Below are 18,097 nucleotides of genomic sequence, written 5' to 3'. Positions count from 1 at the left end.
TTCTTCTTTGACAAACTAACTCTGGGAACTTGGGGGGGGGGGGGCGCCGCCCTTGCGCCCCTTGTGGGCTAGGATGCATTAAGGTGCAAAAACATGAGGGTTTACAACCCCTTTAAGCCAGCCAAGCCTGCAGTCTCATGCTTGTGATATTGTGTTTATTACACATGTTCCAAGCTCGCTGTTTGTCTGCCCTGCTAGATTGGATTCCCTCGTTGACGACCTCGGATTGATTATCGACTATTCTCTGAACTCTGCCTGCCTTTTGATTAACGGATTTAACCATGACTATTCTGAACCTTGCCTGCCTTGCACCTGGACTGTCATTTAACCACTCTGCCAACTGCAAGTACCTGTTTTCTGTGCTCAGTTTGCATCTGCCTCTGCATGGCAGCTAGGCACTATAGCATTGTGTATAAGTTCAGGGTGCAACCAAGTACCTGTAGGCCTGCTTGCCTTATCAGAAAGGGGGCTGCTATAGGTAAGGAGCACAGAAGCTAGCTATAATGTCTGACCACCTGTGTTAGGGTTAAGCGTGACAGCAGGGAGATCCTTCCACTACAGATCCTCAGGTTCACCTTCCCCTCCAGCAAGGAGAACGGTGAGCAGCACAGCAGTGACATCACCAATTCGATTAACTTTTCCTGCATATATATACAGCTTTGAGGCTCCAGGCACAGGTGTGCCTAGGCACACGAAGTGTACTGCTATTTTTCTTGTAGTAATCCAAGACAAAAGGCTGATTTTTTAGGGTACTACTAGGGCACAGTTATTCTTTCTAGATGTTTTTTCACTTTTTGAGTTCAGAATAGATCAACGTTAAAAAAAGACCTTCACCCCAAAAAAAAACAAAGTACAGTATGTGAACCTGGCTCAAGCCCCTTCCTTTTTCCACAATTAGATAAAAAATGTTATTTACAGTATTTTTTTAAGTGCTTTTGACTCTTTTTTGAGCCTAGGCAAGAATGATGTTACACTTGATTCTACGTGCGCACAGAAGTACTGAACGTCTCTACCCAGCCTTCAAGACCAGGCAGAGACGTTCGGCACATCTGCGCACACATAGACATGTAAATGACTTGAACCTGTGAATATAATATATAATCCGCTAAGAAATTAAAGACTGTGAATTTTGTGTTCTGGCCTAGAATGAAGTATGTTCTGCCACAGAGAAAAGAGGAGGTGTCACACTGCCAGCGGCCCAGGTAAGCAGCCCAATACTATATATTATCTTATATGGCTGTTACTGAAGTGTAACTAAAGTCAACAAAACCTAAATATATATATAATATGCTTCAAGTTTCAATTCACAATTGTTTTATCATGTTTCTTTGTGCGTTGTATCCCCATAAATACCTTAGAATCATTCCAGAGATCCCCATCTGCTTTCATTTTCTTTATGCCTGTGTCTCCAATTCATTCTGCTTTCTTAATATGTGTTCACATGGACTGAAAACAGAGGGCCTAAGTGATGATCGGCGATGAGCTCCATTCAGATACACTGAGAACAAAGACTGTTAGGCCCCTTTCACAAGGGCCCAGATCCATTTTTCTCAGGAGGGGATCTGTCCACTGATCCCCTGCTGAGCGGAATGGGCGGATGAGAGGTTTCCACTTATGCAGAGTGGACATGGACACAGCCTACTCTGCTCTATGGGCAGCAGGATGTACACGGATTGGCTGTCCATTTACACCCGACTGCCCTCCGATCCGGCCATATTGAGGGGAACAGATCCCCTTCCTTTTCTTTTTGTCAGAGCCGAATGGAGGTAGGCAGGTGTACATGGACACAAGTCTGTTTACATTTGCCACTCCATAAAGGAGAATGGAGGGTCCCATCGGGTCCGCCAGAAAAGTGGACAGGCAGACCCGGTCGGACCACTCGTATCAAATGGGCCTAAGTGATGACGAGTGATGAGCTCAAGTGAAAGAACACAACTCCAACATCCCTTTAGATGAGCATGTTCATTCCAACTGGTTACTAGATGGTGCAAACTTTAGTTGTGCAGTGCTGATCAGTTGCTTGATTACTGTTCCAGTAATGTACTGTTCCTGGTCTGAGAACGTAATCAAGCAACCGATTAACAGACTGCATAGCTAAAGTCTACACCATCCAGTGGCCAGCTGTCAGAAACCATGAAATCAGACCGAGACAGAAGTACAGTTAAATCACACTTGTTTAATAATAAAAGTAAATAGAACAAACGTAGTCAAAACATAGCCAGAGTTCAGGAACCAGAACGGATAGTCAGACAAGCCAAACGTCAGGAAGCCGGAGATGAGCGTAGTAAAACAGCAAGCAGGATCTGGGGCCAGAGGGGATGTCAGCCAAGCAAGTCTTTTAACAGGAATGCAGGCGAGCGTCTCTGTGATGTTGACTAAGGCGAAGGCAGAGATCCTCTGGGCTGGACGGCTTAAGTAGGCAGAACTGACGAGCAGGATATCATCAACAGCTGAGTAACTGTGGAGAGATAGGAGCTGGCAATTAGCCGACAGCTGAGCGGCGAGCTCTGAGAACGAAGGGCTGAGCCCAGCCCCAAAACCAGCTCCCTTCGTGCAATGCACATCTAAAGGCTGGCTAAGGATGCGTACTTTCACTTTTGCAATCAGAAGGGATTAAATGTATCAGCTACCCCTATCTGTTATAAAGAGCCAGAAACTAAAAAGAAAACAGCAGCTACAGGTGTGGATTAAAGATATGCACAAATTTTCAAAGTAAGAAAAAAAATGTTAACACTAATACAGCATTTTGAGTCTGTGATTAATGCTTTTTATTGATACCTAACGTAATGAATATGACTGTGGTACTCATTTAACATAATTACCAGTGGTGGTCAACTTTTCAAGTATTTTCTTCTTCTTATCAAGCAAATTCAAGTAAGTGTATCGGAAAGGCCTCAGTAACTGGAGAACAAAAGTAGTTAAGGAACTGCACTAACTTTGCTAAAAATCCTTTCAAATGTATGCAAAACTTAAATATTACTTTAAAGCGTAACTCCACTTTTGTTGAGAAACAAACATCCCCCTCTTGGTGATCTATGTACATTGCAAGGATTATAACAACCTTTGTTGCAGATTCCTACCTTTTTGTTATTCTAAAGAAATTACTGTTTGTTCCTCTGTGTTAAGTGGGTCTAATGGGAGTGGTTTCATAATTATCAGTCAGCTGTGCAGCTGCAGAGCACTAACTGGACATCTGCTGGGCCTGCATCCCTTTAGACGTGTTCCTATTGGGAGTATCTCACCACAAATTACATTTTTGTTGCAGGGGATGGCTGAAATCTTACTTGTATCTTAGGCAAACTTCTGGGAAAATTGGTGAGCCAATCACACAAGCAGGAAATGATGTTTCTGGGGGGTGGTCAGTACAGATTATGTGTACAGAACAACTCCAGGTAGCCATATTGCATTGCATTTTCAGAAAATGACAGCGGCTGCAGATTGAAAAGGAAAGGTAATTCTTAATAACATTCAATTACAATATGACTTGTGATGCAATTGTATACGCTATATTATTTTTTCTTTATTTGCTAATTTTTTTTCCCCACGAAAGTGGAGTTACCCTTTCTGGTAAAACATATTACCAATGGGCTGTTCCATGAAAATGGAGAGGTGCTGCCTCTGGTGGTAATATACTGAATACTTTTGGTTGTCATTCATGGTAGATCCAGTTTCCATTTCCACTTTGGATATTAATTAGAAGACAATTATTAGATTCGTTCTGAAGCCTTTGGGCTCTTGAGCTGATGTAAATTACACATAGCAAAAGACTCTCTCGTTTTGTTGCATGAGTGGGACGCTTTTCTAGGAAAAAAGTAGACACCCCCTTTAAGACACTTTCAATATACAATTCTCAGCTGTGAATATCTTATTCCACTGAATAGCAACCTACTATAGTTGCTGGGCCACCCTTCCTCTAATGATATGTTGCATAAAGTTTAGTGTGTTTATCATCTGCATTTGGCTGCCATACATGCTAAGGGATACTATAACTTAAAAGTTCATAAATAATAAATCAGGCTGACCACTCTTATTGTCAGGTGTCAGTGCTAATATCACACAGAGGAACAATGTATAGCCATGGCGTAACCTACAAATGATTAACGGACAGCAAAGAATTGTACAGATAATTAACTAGCATCAGCGACCACATAATGCAGTGGGAGTAATAAGCCTCCAGACTGGCCGGTCATACCCTTCTCCATCCTTTGTAGGCATCAATGAGACCTCCAACTCCAGACCATTCATTTCAACTAAAATTTTCCTATACGAGTTTGTAAGAATTTAATGTATTTCATGCATGTTATTTACCTGTAAACATCCCTGTTGTGTAGACAACCAAATACAGTGGCTCTGAGACTGCTGCTAGATGCCACCATCTTGGATGTGACTGTCACTCAAGTGATACTCAATAGCAGTCTTTCTCAACCAGGCAGCCAAGGAACCAGGGTTCCTCCAGAGGTTTCAAGAGGTTGTTTGATCAATAAGCCATTTTTGCGGCACAGATAAGGAACCGTTGACCACCAATGTAAGGAACATTTTTCCCACTGGCCACCAGGGTAAAGGGGCCCTTCTCCCACTGCCCACCATTCTAAGGGGACATTTCTACACTGACCACCAATCTAAATGAGGCCATGTTCACACAGGAGAATACTTGTGTGTCCTGTGCAGGGCCATGTTTTGCAGGCAGAGGCATGTACAGGTGTTGTGTGCATCCAAGTGGCAGCAGCCCCATGGATGGAAAGGGCTCTTCTCCCACTGACTGCCACTCTAAGAGGGCATTTCTAAACTGACCACCAATCTAAGGAGGAACATCTATATTTACCACCAATCTAAGGTCTCGTTCGTTGGCGTGGCATGTGCAGGGCCATGTTTTGCCAGCACAGGGATGTACAGGTGTTGCCTGCATCCCTGTGACAGCAGTCCCATAGATGGGACAATGGCCAATCTGACAACAGCTATAAAGGAGACGGCTGTTTCAGAGATTCAGCTTGTCTTGGCTCTGAGCACTTTACCGAGAATAACAAGAGGAATGCAGAGGGAGGGAGGACATGTTAGCATCTGCATTTCTCTTGCCGTTTATTTGTCCCGGGCAAGAGCTTACAACCGAGACAAGCTGCAGCTATGAATCAGCCATCTCCATCATAGCTGTTGTCGGATCGGCCACAGCAGAAGGGTATGTGGGCAGGTTGGACCTTCTAACTAGAATTAGAAAGCACTTAGAAACATGGGACAAAGTACTATAAGTATTTTGTTCCATAAGGGACAGAACTATACACAAATAATGAGGATAGATCTTTTTTAAATAATCTTGTCTGGTATAAGAAAAACATCACCCCTCTCATTTCTCTTTATAAATCATTTTCTACTCTTTCACTGGCTTCCCCAAGCATCCTTACCGCTCTTTCTATATAACTTAACGGGTCATACATTTTTAGATAGATGTGGAATGTCATAAAGAATTGTATATATATTCTGTCTTTAGGAGTCCCTGTCCGTCTAATAAACATGTCAGATAGTGTGTAATTGCACAGTGGGGTGAGACATATACTGACCTTCCCAACTGACAAGTATATGTAACCTATAGAGGCTGGGTATGAAGGGTTAATACAGAGTGATGATGGATACAAAGTTGGCCTTGTATTCATACAGGAGTCCTTCCTACCCCCCCTTCCTAGTTGTCTGCACATGAAGGGAATGTGGAGGAATGCAGTATTATTGTTGGATAATGTTACTGGAGCCTGGTCATTTCCTGGTGCAGGACCTCTGACCCCTCGCATAGTATAACACACATTGCTGCAGTCCTGGCATTGCTCTGACTGCTGCCTCTCTCTAGCAATTCACTAAATACCGCTTCTTAGAAATTTACCGGTCCAAGGTGTATTTTTTGTATTTGAATATATTACCTGGACTATTGTTCCAGAACAGGGGTCTCCAAATTTTCTAAACAAAGGGCCAGTTTACTGTTCTTCAGACTTTAGGGGGGCCAGTCTGTGGCCATTGAAAGTAGAAAATGTCCCGGCATCAGCGGGAGTAAACAATGCCCCATCTTTGGTGTTAGTGAGAGGAATCGTGCCCCATCGTTTATTGTCATTGTAAAGAATTGTGCCCCTTTGTTGGTGTCGGAGGGGGGAATTATGACCCAATGTTGGTGTCAGAGGATGAAATATTGCCCCAAGGACCGGATAAAAGTGAGAAAAGGGCTGCATCTGGGCCACAGTTTGGAGACCACTATTCTGGAGGAATGGAACAATAATATCAATAAACAAAATACACTGTCATTTTAAAGCGGTGGATCGCTTTTCAGGGGGCGGTTTGCAGGCAGCTACTCACCGCCTGCTTTACACTAATAAGGCCATAACACTGTGTGCAACTGTGTTCATTGCAGTGGGCCCAAATAACCCCTTTACGTTGGCACCTCCAGACCCTTTTAAGGGATTTCAGATGCCGGTAGGTGAAGCAGGGTTTCGGATCACGTGACCAGCTGCCGGTAACTGTGCCGGAGGCACGCAGGACGCACGTTCTCGGGGAAGCTGTATCTGCTTCTTGGTACGCAAATATGCAGCCTGTTGGCACCAAGGCCCACCTGCTGAGAGGCTACATATTTGCATACCATCGGACCATCGGTGGACTCTCCTGGTATGGTTCATGGGGGGAGGGGGGGCGCTCGCTCTTCCCTTCCCTTTCCTGACCTTCCGGGCGGCATGCTCGGATAAGGGTCTGGTATGGATTTTGGAGGGGACCCCACGCCATTTTTGAAAAAAATGTTGGCGTGGGGGTTCCCTCCGAATCCATACTAGAACCTGAAGGGCCTAGTATGGACCTGGGGCGAAACCCCACGCCGTTTTTTTTCGCAAATTTTTTTACCCGGCAAATTTTCATCGGTTGTTAAGGACGCGGCAGCCGGCTTACCGGCCCCCTACTTAGCAATCAGCTATATACAGTGGAAAAATAAGAACCGCAAAACACATCAAAAATCGCATCAAAAATGCACCACTTGCATTTCTGATGCAGCTCCATTGAAGTCTATTATGCTGCGTACACACGAGCGGATTTTCCGTCAGAAAAAACTTGGATGGTTTTTCTGACGGAATTCCGCCCCAAGCTTGGCTTGCATACACACGGTCACACAAAAGTTCTCTGAACTTTCGACCGTCAAGAACGCTGTGACCTACAACACTACGACGAGCTGAGAAAATGAAGTTCAATGCTTCTGAGCATGTGTCAAATTGTTTCCGAGCATGCGTAGGAATTTTTCGCGTCGGAATTTGTACAGACAATCGCATTTTCGGATAGGAACTGTTTCCGGCCGAAAAATTGAGAACCTGTTCTCAATCTTTTGCTGGCGGGAATTCCGCCAGCAAAAGTCCGATGGAGCATACACACGGTCGCATTTTCCGACCAAAAGCTCTCATCAGTCTTTTGCTGGCTGAATTTCCGATCGTGTGTACGTGGCATGAGCCACAAATTGTGGGGAAAAAAGTCCCCAAACCTTTCCAAAAACGCACCGGCCGCAAAACGTATAGATGTGAACTATACCGTTATGAAACCATGTTAAATGGACTGTAGTGCGTTTCTGCAAACTGCAAAACGCGCTGAAAAAACGCATATATGATTGTAGGGTAAGAGGCAACCACTAAGCAAATTTCGTCTTATTCAATGAGAAACCACCTGAAATTCAAACAGTGTATGGCCAGCTTTACTCTGGTGGCTGTTGAGCCGCACTGTTATATTTAGACACCCTGCACAGCTGATGTAACAGGAAAGTGAAGGTAAAACTGTAAAAAATGAGGTTGTTGGCACAATACTCATCTGACTGCTTATCTATCTGACTAAAGCTGCCCATAGATGGAGTGTTTCTTTTATTGATCAGCTTTCCCCCATCTGCACATTCGAGGTGGATGAAGGAATTACTTGTATTCTGAGAGTGGGGACTTCTTTACTGTTAGAATACGCTGATCAGCACTGCACTGATCAAAGGAAAAATTTCCAACATTCCCCAGTGGTAGTAAACACCGCTTAAAGTAGTAGTAAACAACTCTCGGTGCCTTGCACCTTTTATTCACTATTTCTGCAGCCAGTGACATCTTAAAGTGGGTTGTAAACCCACTTAAAAAAACAAAAAACTAACACCTGCAAGACAAAGGCATAATGAGCTAGTATGCATAGCATACTAGCTCATTATGTAATACTCACCTGAGACCGAAGCCCTCGCTGCGGTGCCCGTACACAGCACCGGCTGGCGACATCACTTCCGGGAGTTACTTCCGGATATTGCGGCTCGGGCACTGTAATTTGCTGGAGCCGCAATGACGTCACTCCCGCTCATTCGCGCGGTAACATAGTTACATAGTAGGTGAGGTTGAAAAAAGACACAGGTCCATCAAGTCCAACCCATGTGTGTGATTATGTGTCAGTATTACATTGTATATCCCTGTATGTTGCGGTCATTCAGGTGCTTATCTAATAGTTTCTTGAAACTATCGATGCTCCCCGCTGAGACCACCACCTGTGGAAGGGAATTCCGCATCCTTGCTGCTCTTACAGTAAAGAATCCTCTACGTAGTTTAAGGTTAAACCTCTTTTCTTCTAATTGTAATGAGTGGCCACGAGTCTTATTAAACTCTCTTCTGCGAAAAAGTTTTATCCCTATTGTGGGGTCACCAGTACAGTATTTGTGAATTGAAATCATATCCCCTCTCAAGCGTCTCTTCTCCAGAGATAATAAGTTCAGTGCTCACAACCTTTCCTCATAACTAATATCCTCCAGACCCTTTATTAGCTTTGTTGCCCTTCTTTGTACACGCTCCAGTTCCAGTACATCCTTCCTGAGGACTGGTGCCCAGAACTGGACAGCATACTCTAGGTGCGGCCGGACCAGAGTCTTGTAGAGCGGGAGAATTATCGTTTTATCTCTGGAGTTGATCCCCATTTTAATACATGCCAATATTCTGTTTGCTTTGTTAGCAGCAGCTTGGCATTGCATGCCATTGCTGAGCTTATCATCTACTAGGACCCCCAGGTCCTTTTCCATCCAACGGCACACTCACTTAAGCAATGGCACGTACGTGACGTTGCTTCAGTTTGCTTCAGTGCGCATGTGCCGATGTGATCAGCCCATGCAGGGGACAGGGGATATCTCCTAAACCATGCAGGTTTAGGAGATATCTGGGGTAGCCTTATTATAGGCTTACCTGTAGCAAAAAGTGGTCTGTAAGGGTTTACAACCACTTCAAGAGACAGCAGACTGTGTATGCCTTGAGAGCGCTGTTCTGTGGCCGTAGTTTCCATGCGCATGCAGGGAGAGATGTCATCATGGCTCGGCCATTCAAACGGCTGCAGCCCGCAAATCTGGAAGGAAGACCGTGTGAAGACGGAGGCCCTGGCAGCTGTGACAGTGGTCCGCTGGAAGGCTTAGTTTTAAGGTAAGTCTTTTATAATGTGCTAGTATGCGATGCATGCTCGCACATTATGACATTAACTCGAAGGGACTAGATTTGTTTTTTTTTAGAAGACTTTACTACCACTTCCCTTTAACTCGAGAGGTCCAATTGGGTCCGCCTGTCTGTTTTCCAAGCAGGCCCGATCAGACCTTGCATTCTCCCCTATGGGCAGTCGGATGTAAATGGACTTGTGTCCATTTAAACCCGGCTACCTCTGATCTGATCCAGCACAGACAAAAATTATTATTATTATATAGTATTTATATAGCGCCAACAGTTTGCACAGCGCTTTACAACACGAGGGCAGACAGTACAGTTACAATACAGTTTAATACAGGAGGAATCAGAGGGCTCTGCTTGTTAGAGCTTACAATCTAGGAGGGAGGGTCAAGTGATACAAAAGGTAATAACTGTGGGGGATGAGCTGATAGAGAAAATAAAAAGTACAGTTGATAGGTGGAGGCAGAATAGGCTTCTGTGAAGAGGAGGGTTCCCAGGGATCGCCTAAAAGCAAGCAGAGTAGGAGATAATTGGACAGATTGGGGTAGGGAGTTCCATAGGGAGGGAGAGGCTCTGGAAAAGTCCTGGAGGCGAGCATGGGAGGAGGTGACGAGGGAGCTAGAGAGCAGGAGGTCTTGGGAGGAACGAATAGGTTGGTATTTTGAGACAAGGTTAGCGATGTAGCTGTGGATGACTTTGTAAGTTGTTGTAAGTATTTTGAATGGAGTGAGTAGAAACCAGTAGAGGGAATGGCAGACAGGAGTAGCAAACACTGAGCGGTTTGTAAGGTGAATGAGTCTGCCATCAGCATTCATAATTTACTACAGGGGGGATAGACTATGTGAAGGTAATCCTGTGAGGAGGGAGTTGAACAGAGAGTGGACTAGGAGCTTTGTGGTGTCTTTGGTTAGGAAGCGTTATACTTTGGAGATGCAGAGATTGAGGCTAAACATGTGCATGACGACAAAATTTGTTTTGTCTCGTTTTGATTCGTTAATCTAGTTTCGTTAATTTCCGTTGATTCATTCAATTCATTTTCGGAATTAGTTTTCGGAATTCGTATTCGGGATTTTCGAATTTTTTTAGAATTTACCGATTTTTTCCGGTTTCGAAACGATCAAATCGATAAATTTTCGAATCGGTCGAAACGAAAATGTTATGTGTTATGTTTTCGATTCGAATGCAGCAAAGTGAACAAACAAAAGAAAAATCTTCAGCAAATGATTACAATGACTCTTTAAATCACTTTTGTCTTAACAAAAAAAAGCATTATTTCGAAATGGTGCTAATAACACACACAGTCTTTGCAGCAATAAGTAGTGGGAATTCGACTGGAGTGCAATGTAAAATTCGATTCAAATTTCAGTCTGAATTTCGTTACGTCATTCGAAGCATTCGGTAAAATTTGTTTATATTGTAATTCGGGTATTCGGATATATCCGAATAACGAAAAATTTGTCCGAATATTAATTCGGAACAAAACGAACCACACATGTGTAATTGAGACGGCACGATTTTGACAGCGATTGGACGTGAGGCCGAAAGGATAGTTCAGGGCCCAGGGTTACATCTAGAACCTTGGCATGTGGGGACGGCTGATAGTAGTGCTATCGATCTTGACAGAGAAATCAGGGGAAGAGGCCTGATTCCCCTGGATGGGGGTGGAAAAATGATGAGCTTGGTTTCAGATGTCTGCTAGTACATTAGTGATACATGAGGAGACTGAAGGAGTGAGCTGAGGGATAGGGAGATAGATTTGGGTGTCGTCAGCATAGAGATGGTATTGAAAGCCATGGAAGGAAACGAATGGAAGGGGATCTGTTACTGTCATGTACCTGACGAATGAGCCAGACGTGCAGTGGGAAGGTCTCGCGTACAACCCTGGTTCAAGAGCCACCGATGTTGGGAACAGTAGTCACCAGAACCGGGTGGTGTATGGGTGCCTGGATCGTCATCCGTGCAACAGTTGACTTCCCCGAGTAGACCAGCAGGTTAACGGCAGGTGTAGTCAGCTCAGCTAATGCAGACAGGAAGCAGGAACAGGAAGAAGGTAAGTGCAGAGCTGTGGAGACACTGGATGCGTGATCAGACAAGCCGGGTTCGGTAACAGAAGATCAAGCAGATATAATGACAGGCAGAGAATAGTCAGGAGGCAAGCAAGGTTCGGCAACAGGATATCAAGCAGTCGAGAGGTAAGCGTAGTCACAGGGCAAGTCGGGGTCAGGATAACAGAGAGCAACATGGTCAAGCAACCCGGGGTCAAACACAGGAAACAGATCGGGATCTCAGGAACAGGATTTCACAGGTACAAGATGCAGATCAGACAGCAAAGTCTCTGTGAAGCTGGAAGGTTTAAATAGAAAGTCTTTTAGCGCCAGTCTCATTGGCGTGCACATGCCCCCGCGCCAGCGCCTGCACTCTTGCGCATATGCGTGCATCTAAGCGCCGGGAAGATCCCTGACAGTTTCCCTCCTTCTGGCCAGATCGGATTGGAAGGCAGTTGGGTGTAAACAGACAGCCAGTCCGTTTACATCCCACTGCCCAGGGAGCAGAGCAGACCTGTCATCCAGCCACTCCGCTCAGCAGGGGATCAACAGGCAGAAAACTGGATCCAGCCCATGCGAAAGGGGCCTAAGAGAACTAAGAGAAGCCAATCATAAGATCGACTTCTCTATAGTAGGAATGGCCATAGAGGGATCTGAATTTGATCGGTACCTATTGAAACGGCCATATTTCGATCCCTGTATGGTCAGCTATAGTTTAATTGGGCTTTCAATTTTATATTCAAAATCTTTTAAAGTGGTGTCCTGGCCGAAATTATACTTTTTAAATAAAAATACCCCTATAATACACAGGCTTAATGTATTCTAGTAAAGTTAGTCTGTAAACTAAGGTCTTTTTTGTTAGTTTATAGCAGTAGTTTGTTATTTTATAAACTTACAGCAGGCCGTGGCCATCTTAAGTCTGGGCATCTGAAGCCAGACTGTATTTCTTCCTGTATCTCATCCTTGCAGATCTCGCACAAGCAGTGTAATAGGTTTCAGGTCAGGTTTCCATAGCAACGACAGTGTCAGAGAAAGTTGCCGCCCCTTCCCAGAAGACATTGCAAACAGGAAATGATGCGATGGGCCACGTCCAGGGAGGTGGAAGTGAAAAATGAATACAGCAGATATACAGTAGGTGCTGAGAAAAAAAATGTAAAAATATCCAATTCGTTTACAGTGCACAGTTTAGTGAGGGATGCTGAAGAGTTGTAAAAGTGGGTGGAACTCCACTTTAAGCAGTAGCGGCTTGTGCTCAATATTTGGGGGGGGGGGTGTCAGAAACTATGAATCAGACTGAGACAGAAGTACAGCTAAATCACACTTGTTTAATAATAATAAAAAAAGGTAAACATAATAAACATAGTCAAAACATAGCCAGAGTTCAGGAACCGGAACGGATAGTCAGACAAGTCAAAACGTCAGGGAGCTAGAGATGAGCATAGTAGAAAAGTAAGCAGGATCTGGAGCCAGAAGGAATGTCAGCCAAGCAAGTCTTTAACAGGAACACAGGAGAGCGTCTCTAGAGATGTGACCAAGGCGAAGGCAGAGATCATCTGGACTGGACGGCTTAAGTAGGCAGGACTGACAAGCAGGATATCATCAACAGCTGAGTAACTGTGGAGAGATAGGAGCTGGCAATTAGCCGACAGCTGAGCGGCCAGCTTTGAGAAGGAAGGGCTGAGCCCAGCCCTGACAGGGGGGGCTTCAAACAAACATTGTCCCCTCACTCGCACTAAAACATCCCCCCCACGGGAGACAGACGGGAAGGCAGCAATCAGTGATCCTACCTTAGGAGGCAGAGGTGACAAGGTGGTGCTGGATCTGGGGTAGGGCTCCTGGAAGCTTAACCACTTCAATACCAGGCACTTAGACACCTTCCCGCCCAAGCCAATTTTCAGCTTTCAGCGCTGTCGCAATTTGAATGACAATTGCGTGGTCATGCTACATTGTACTCAAACAATTTTTTTTATCATTTTGTTCCCACAAATAGAACTTTCTATTGGTGGTATTTGATCACCTCTGTGGTTTTTATTTTTTGCGCAACAAATAAAACAAGACCGAAAATTTTGAAAAAAAACACGTTTTTCTTTGTTTCTGTTAAAAATTTTTGGACATAAGTACGTTTTCTTCTTCAATGACGGGCACTGATATGGTTGCACTGACGGCACTGATACTGCGGCACTGATGGGCACTGATGAGGTGGCACAAATGAGGTGGCACTGATGAGGTGGCACTGACGGGTACTGATGATGGGCACTAATAGGTGGCACTGATGGGCACTGATAGGTGGCACTGATGGGCACTGATAGGTGGCACTGGTATGCAGCACTGATGGACACTCATAGGTGGCACTGATGGGCACTCATAGGCGGCACTGATGGGCATTCATAGGTGGTATTGATGGGTACTTATGGGTGGCACTGATGGGTACTTATGGGTGGCACTGATAGGTGGCACGGATGGGCACTGATGGGCACTGATAGGTGGGCATTGATGGGCATGGATGGGCTCTGACAGGTGGCACCGATGGATACTGATGGGTGGCACTGATGACACTGATTGATGGCACTGATGCCCCTAAGGGTGGCATTGCTGGGCATCACTGCTATATAATGGTGCCACTCAGTGCCCATTTGTGGGCACTGATTGGCACAGATTGGGCACATTGGGCACATGTGGATGGCCATGGGGTACATACCTGGCCATCCACATGTTGCCCCTTCCCTGGTGGCCTAGTGGAGATCCCAGTGTGGTGATCTGAGGGGGGGCTGCGCTGATAAACAGTCAGCGCAGACCCCCCCTGTGAGGAGAGCCGCCGATCGGCTCTCCTCTACTCACGTCAGACGCGAGTGAGGAAAAGCCAATCAACGGCTCTTCCTATTGACACCGTGATCAGCCGTGATTGGACACGGCTGATGACGTGGTAAAGAGCCGGAGGCTCTTTACCAAGATCGGTGGAGCGGTGTGTCAGAGGGCGCGGGCGCATGGAGACATGTTATCCTGCTGGACGTCATATGACGCCCAGTCAGGATAACTGAACCACGGCCCGGCCGTCATCTGCTATGGGCCGGGCGGGAAGTGGTTAAAGAGGCTGTTGCTACCCCTTCACCTGCTGCTCCTCGCTCCAGCTTGCCAAGGGAAGAGCCGGGGGCCATTGCTTCTCCTCCTGGCTGAACAGGCATTGCTTCTCCTCCTGGCTGAACAGGCATTGCTTCTCCTCCCGGCCGAAGAGGAAGTGGGTCCTGAAACCCGTTTGGCCGGGAGTCCTAAGACTCCCTGGCCAGTCGGGTCTCAGGACCCACATCCTGATTGGCCGGGAGGAGAAGCAGGAAGACATTAGCCAATATTAATTCTCTAATGTCACACAACTGGGTGGGCTCAGGGCGCAGTGCTTTGCGCCCCGAGCCCACCCTTTTTTGAAGCCAATTTAGAGCCACAGGCTCTAATCATGTGCTTAAAAAAACACAAAAAACATTGAAATCCATGTGTCCGGTGCCCTGCATGTGGATTAGGGGCCAGGCGCATGGATTAGGGGTGCGGCGCCCCTAATGGAGCGACCGCCACTGCTTTCAAGAGAAATATGAGTCAAGCACTGCTTGCAGCAACAGAGAACATACAGTAGCATAACTGGTTTATGTAGAATACATTTGTATATATATATATATATATATATATATATATATATATATATATATATATATATATATATGCCAGCTGTGGAAGCCAGAAGGTTTTCTTTAGGGTATAGAGAGGGAGTCATGACAGACATTCTGGGATTAAGGTGATTGGATTTCACTTTAACGAGTGACACACCAGGGGAAGTCACAGGCAAGGTGATACACTATAGACACTGTTGCATTGTATAATAGACACCCATTAGAAAAGCGCACAATATAACAAGCTCAAAACCACTTGATCAAATGTCGCCACATGTCATTCCGCAATTGTGTCTATTTCCATATCACGTCACAGCTCTTGTTTAGTACATCCCATACTTCGGATTCTTATTACTTTCCATATACAGTTTGTGCAGTTCCTCTTTCCCTCAATCGGTTTCGGTGCCAAGAACCCATCACTGCTTGTTCTCCGCAGGAAGCGGATCATTTCAACGCCAATAATTGGAACAGAATGGCCTAATACTTACCTCACCATTGCCAAGAACATGTCATTGAAGGAGTTAAAGCTGAACTCTGAGATAAGCAAATATTGTCTAAATATAAAAGTCATGTGTATTCTTCCTTGAATCTTGGTGGGCTGACCACAATACGTATATATACGTTGTGGCTTGCAAGTGGTTTACCGGGGTTATGGCTAATGCTTTCAGTCATAACCCTGGTATTTTTTTCTTTCAGCCAGCAGTTCTCTTTCTCATGAAAGCAGTCCGAGGCAACTAATTAGCTGCTGGATTGCTTTCAGAAGCAGCGGGAGGGCTCGTCCCCCTCCCTCTCCCTGTTTGCTGGTGTCTCTCGGGCTTATCATTCTTACCGGCAAGCCCGGGAAACAATCCAGAGGTTCACGCAGCTGGTCACAGAGGTGAAAAGAGACCAAATCGTCTCTGGCCACCTCTATGATTTAGGAGGACCGGAGCGACATCATGACGTCACTTCCGGTCTAGGGCAAAAGTAAACATTTTTTTTTTTAAAAGCAAAAGATCTATTTTTTTTTTTTTTTTTTTTATCTCTTGCTTTTAGAGGCAATGGAGAGATTCAGGGTCGTTTTGACCCCAGATCTCTCCATAAAGAGGACCTGTCATCCTTGTTTCTATTAAAAAGGATGTTTACATTCCTTGTAATAGGAATAAAAGTGATTCAAAAAAATTAAGGAGAATGTAAAAAAAAAAGAAGAAAAAAAAAATTAAGGTGTTTGGGCACAGAAGTGAACGCATACGTAAGTCACGCGGGCATATGTAAACGGTATTCGCACAACACATGTGATGTATCGCCACGAACGTTAGAGCAAGAGCAATAATTCTAGCACTAGACCCCCTCTGTAACTCTAAACAGGTAACTCTAAACAGCTTTAATAAAAATTAAAGCGGCACCTATGATTTTTAAATAACGTAGTTTGTCGCCATTCCATGAGCGTGGAATTTTAAAGCCCATTATGTTAGGTATCTATTCAGTCAACGTAACACCATCTTTACCAAAAAATGTGGTTATATATTGTGTTTTTTTGCATCAAAATTCATTAAAGTGTTTTTTGTTTTTTTTTTAATTGCAGTTGAAAAACTGCTGCGCAAATACCGTGTGACATAAAAAATTGCAAGGATTGCCATTTTATTCTCTATGGTATTTGCTAAAAAAATATATAATGTTTGGGGGTTCTAAGAAATTTTCTAGCAAAAAATACAGATTTTTACTTGTAAACAAACAGTGCCAGAAATGGCCTGGAGCTGAAGTGGGTATTTCTTCCAGATCTGTGCCGTCCTGTGTGAGACTTTTCCTGTAATAAAGACCGCTCACTGCTGATCTCTCCCCTTGTGCAGGGTGTCTGGTCTTGTCTCCGCCCCCTCTGGTAGTTTACTACGGGCATCTTGTAGTGGGTGGAGCCTGCTGTGATTCTCTCCCACAGCTCTGCTTTCTAAACAGGCTATTTACAGGATAGTGATGATGTCACAGCTACTTTTACAAGGTATTTTCTGAGTTTGCAAAGACATTTGGTGCACACAAATTAAACCTACGCTCAACGGCCACTTTATTAGGTACACCTGTTTTGCTTGGTAACACAAATTGCTAATCAGCTAATCACATGGCAACAACTCAATGCATTTAGGCATCTAAACATGGTGAAGACAACTTTCTGAAGTTCAAACAGAGCATCAGAATGGGGATGAAAGGGGATTTGGATGACTTTGAACCAGTGGTGCTCAACATTTTTGGGGGGGGCTTAAACAAACTGAAAAAAAAAACATCAATTGCCACCACTGTGCCATCAAACGCAGCCATTGAGCCCATCAATTGCTGCCACTGTGCCATCAAACACAGCCACTGTGCCCATCAATCGCCGCCACTGTGCCCATCAAACGCAGCCACTGTGCCCATCAATCGCCGCCACTGTGCCATCAAACACAGCCACTGTGCCCATCAAATGCTGCCACTGTGCCATCAAACGCAGCCACTGTGCCATCAAGCGCAGCCACTGTGCCATCAAACTCAGCTATTACACCCATCAATTGCTGCCAGTGTGCCCATCAATAGCCGCTACTGTGCCCCATCAAATGCTGCCAGTCTGCCCATCAATAGCCGCTACTGTGCCCCATCAAATGCTGCCAGTCTGCCCATCAATAGCCGCTACTGTGCCCCATCAAATGCTGCCAGTGTGCTCATTAATAGCTGCTACTGTGCCCCATCAAATGCTGCCAGTGTGCTCATTAATAGCCGCTACTGCGCCCCATCAAATGCTGCCATTGTGCCCATCTATAGCCGCTACTGTGCCCCATCAAATGCTGCCAGTGTGCCCATCAATAGCCACTACTGTGCCCTATCAAATGCTGCCAGTGTGCTCATTAATAGCCGCTACTGTGCCTTATCAAATGCTGCCAGTGTGCCCATCAATAGCAGCTACTGTGCCCCATCAAATGCTGCCAATGTGCATCGCTCTGCACTTACCTGT

At 45.1% G+C, this 18,097-nt stretch overlaps 1 protein-coding gene across 1 annotated transcript in view; it reads left to right on the top strand.

Annotated features, from left to right (window-relative positions):
* Positions 1–1,143: 1,143 nt before the first annotated feature.
* The window catches only part of ERF (ETS2 repressor factor), a 129,302-nt gene continuing 112,348 nt past the window's right edge, over positions 1,144–18,097 (top strand). Inside the window, exon 1 of the mRNA XM_073602027.1 lies at positions 1,144–1,202. Coding sequence (XP_073458128.1) covers positions 1,154–1,202 — 49 coding nt within the window. The 5' untranslated portion in view covers positions 1,144–1,153. The remainder of the gene's footprint in view (positions 1,203–18,097) is intronic.

This window comes from Aquarana catesbeiana, linkage group LG10, assembly GCF_042186555.1.
Source record: "Aquarana catesbeiana isolate 2022-GZ linkage group LG10, ASM4218655v1, whole genome shotgun sequence".
Taxonomy (NCBI): Eukaryota; Metazoa; Chordata; class Amphibia; order Anura; family Ranidae; genus Aquarana; species Aquarana catesbeiana.
The sequence above is the reverse complement of the archived record's forward strand: the minus strand, read 5'-3'. Positions and strand labels throughout refer to the sequence as shown.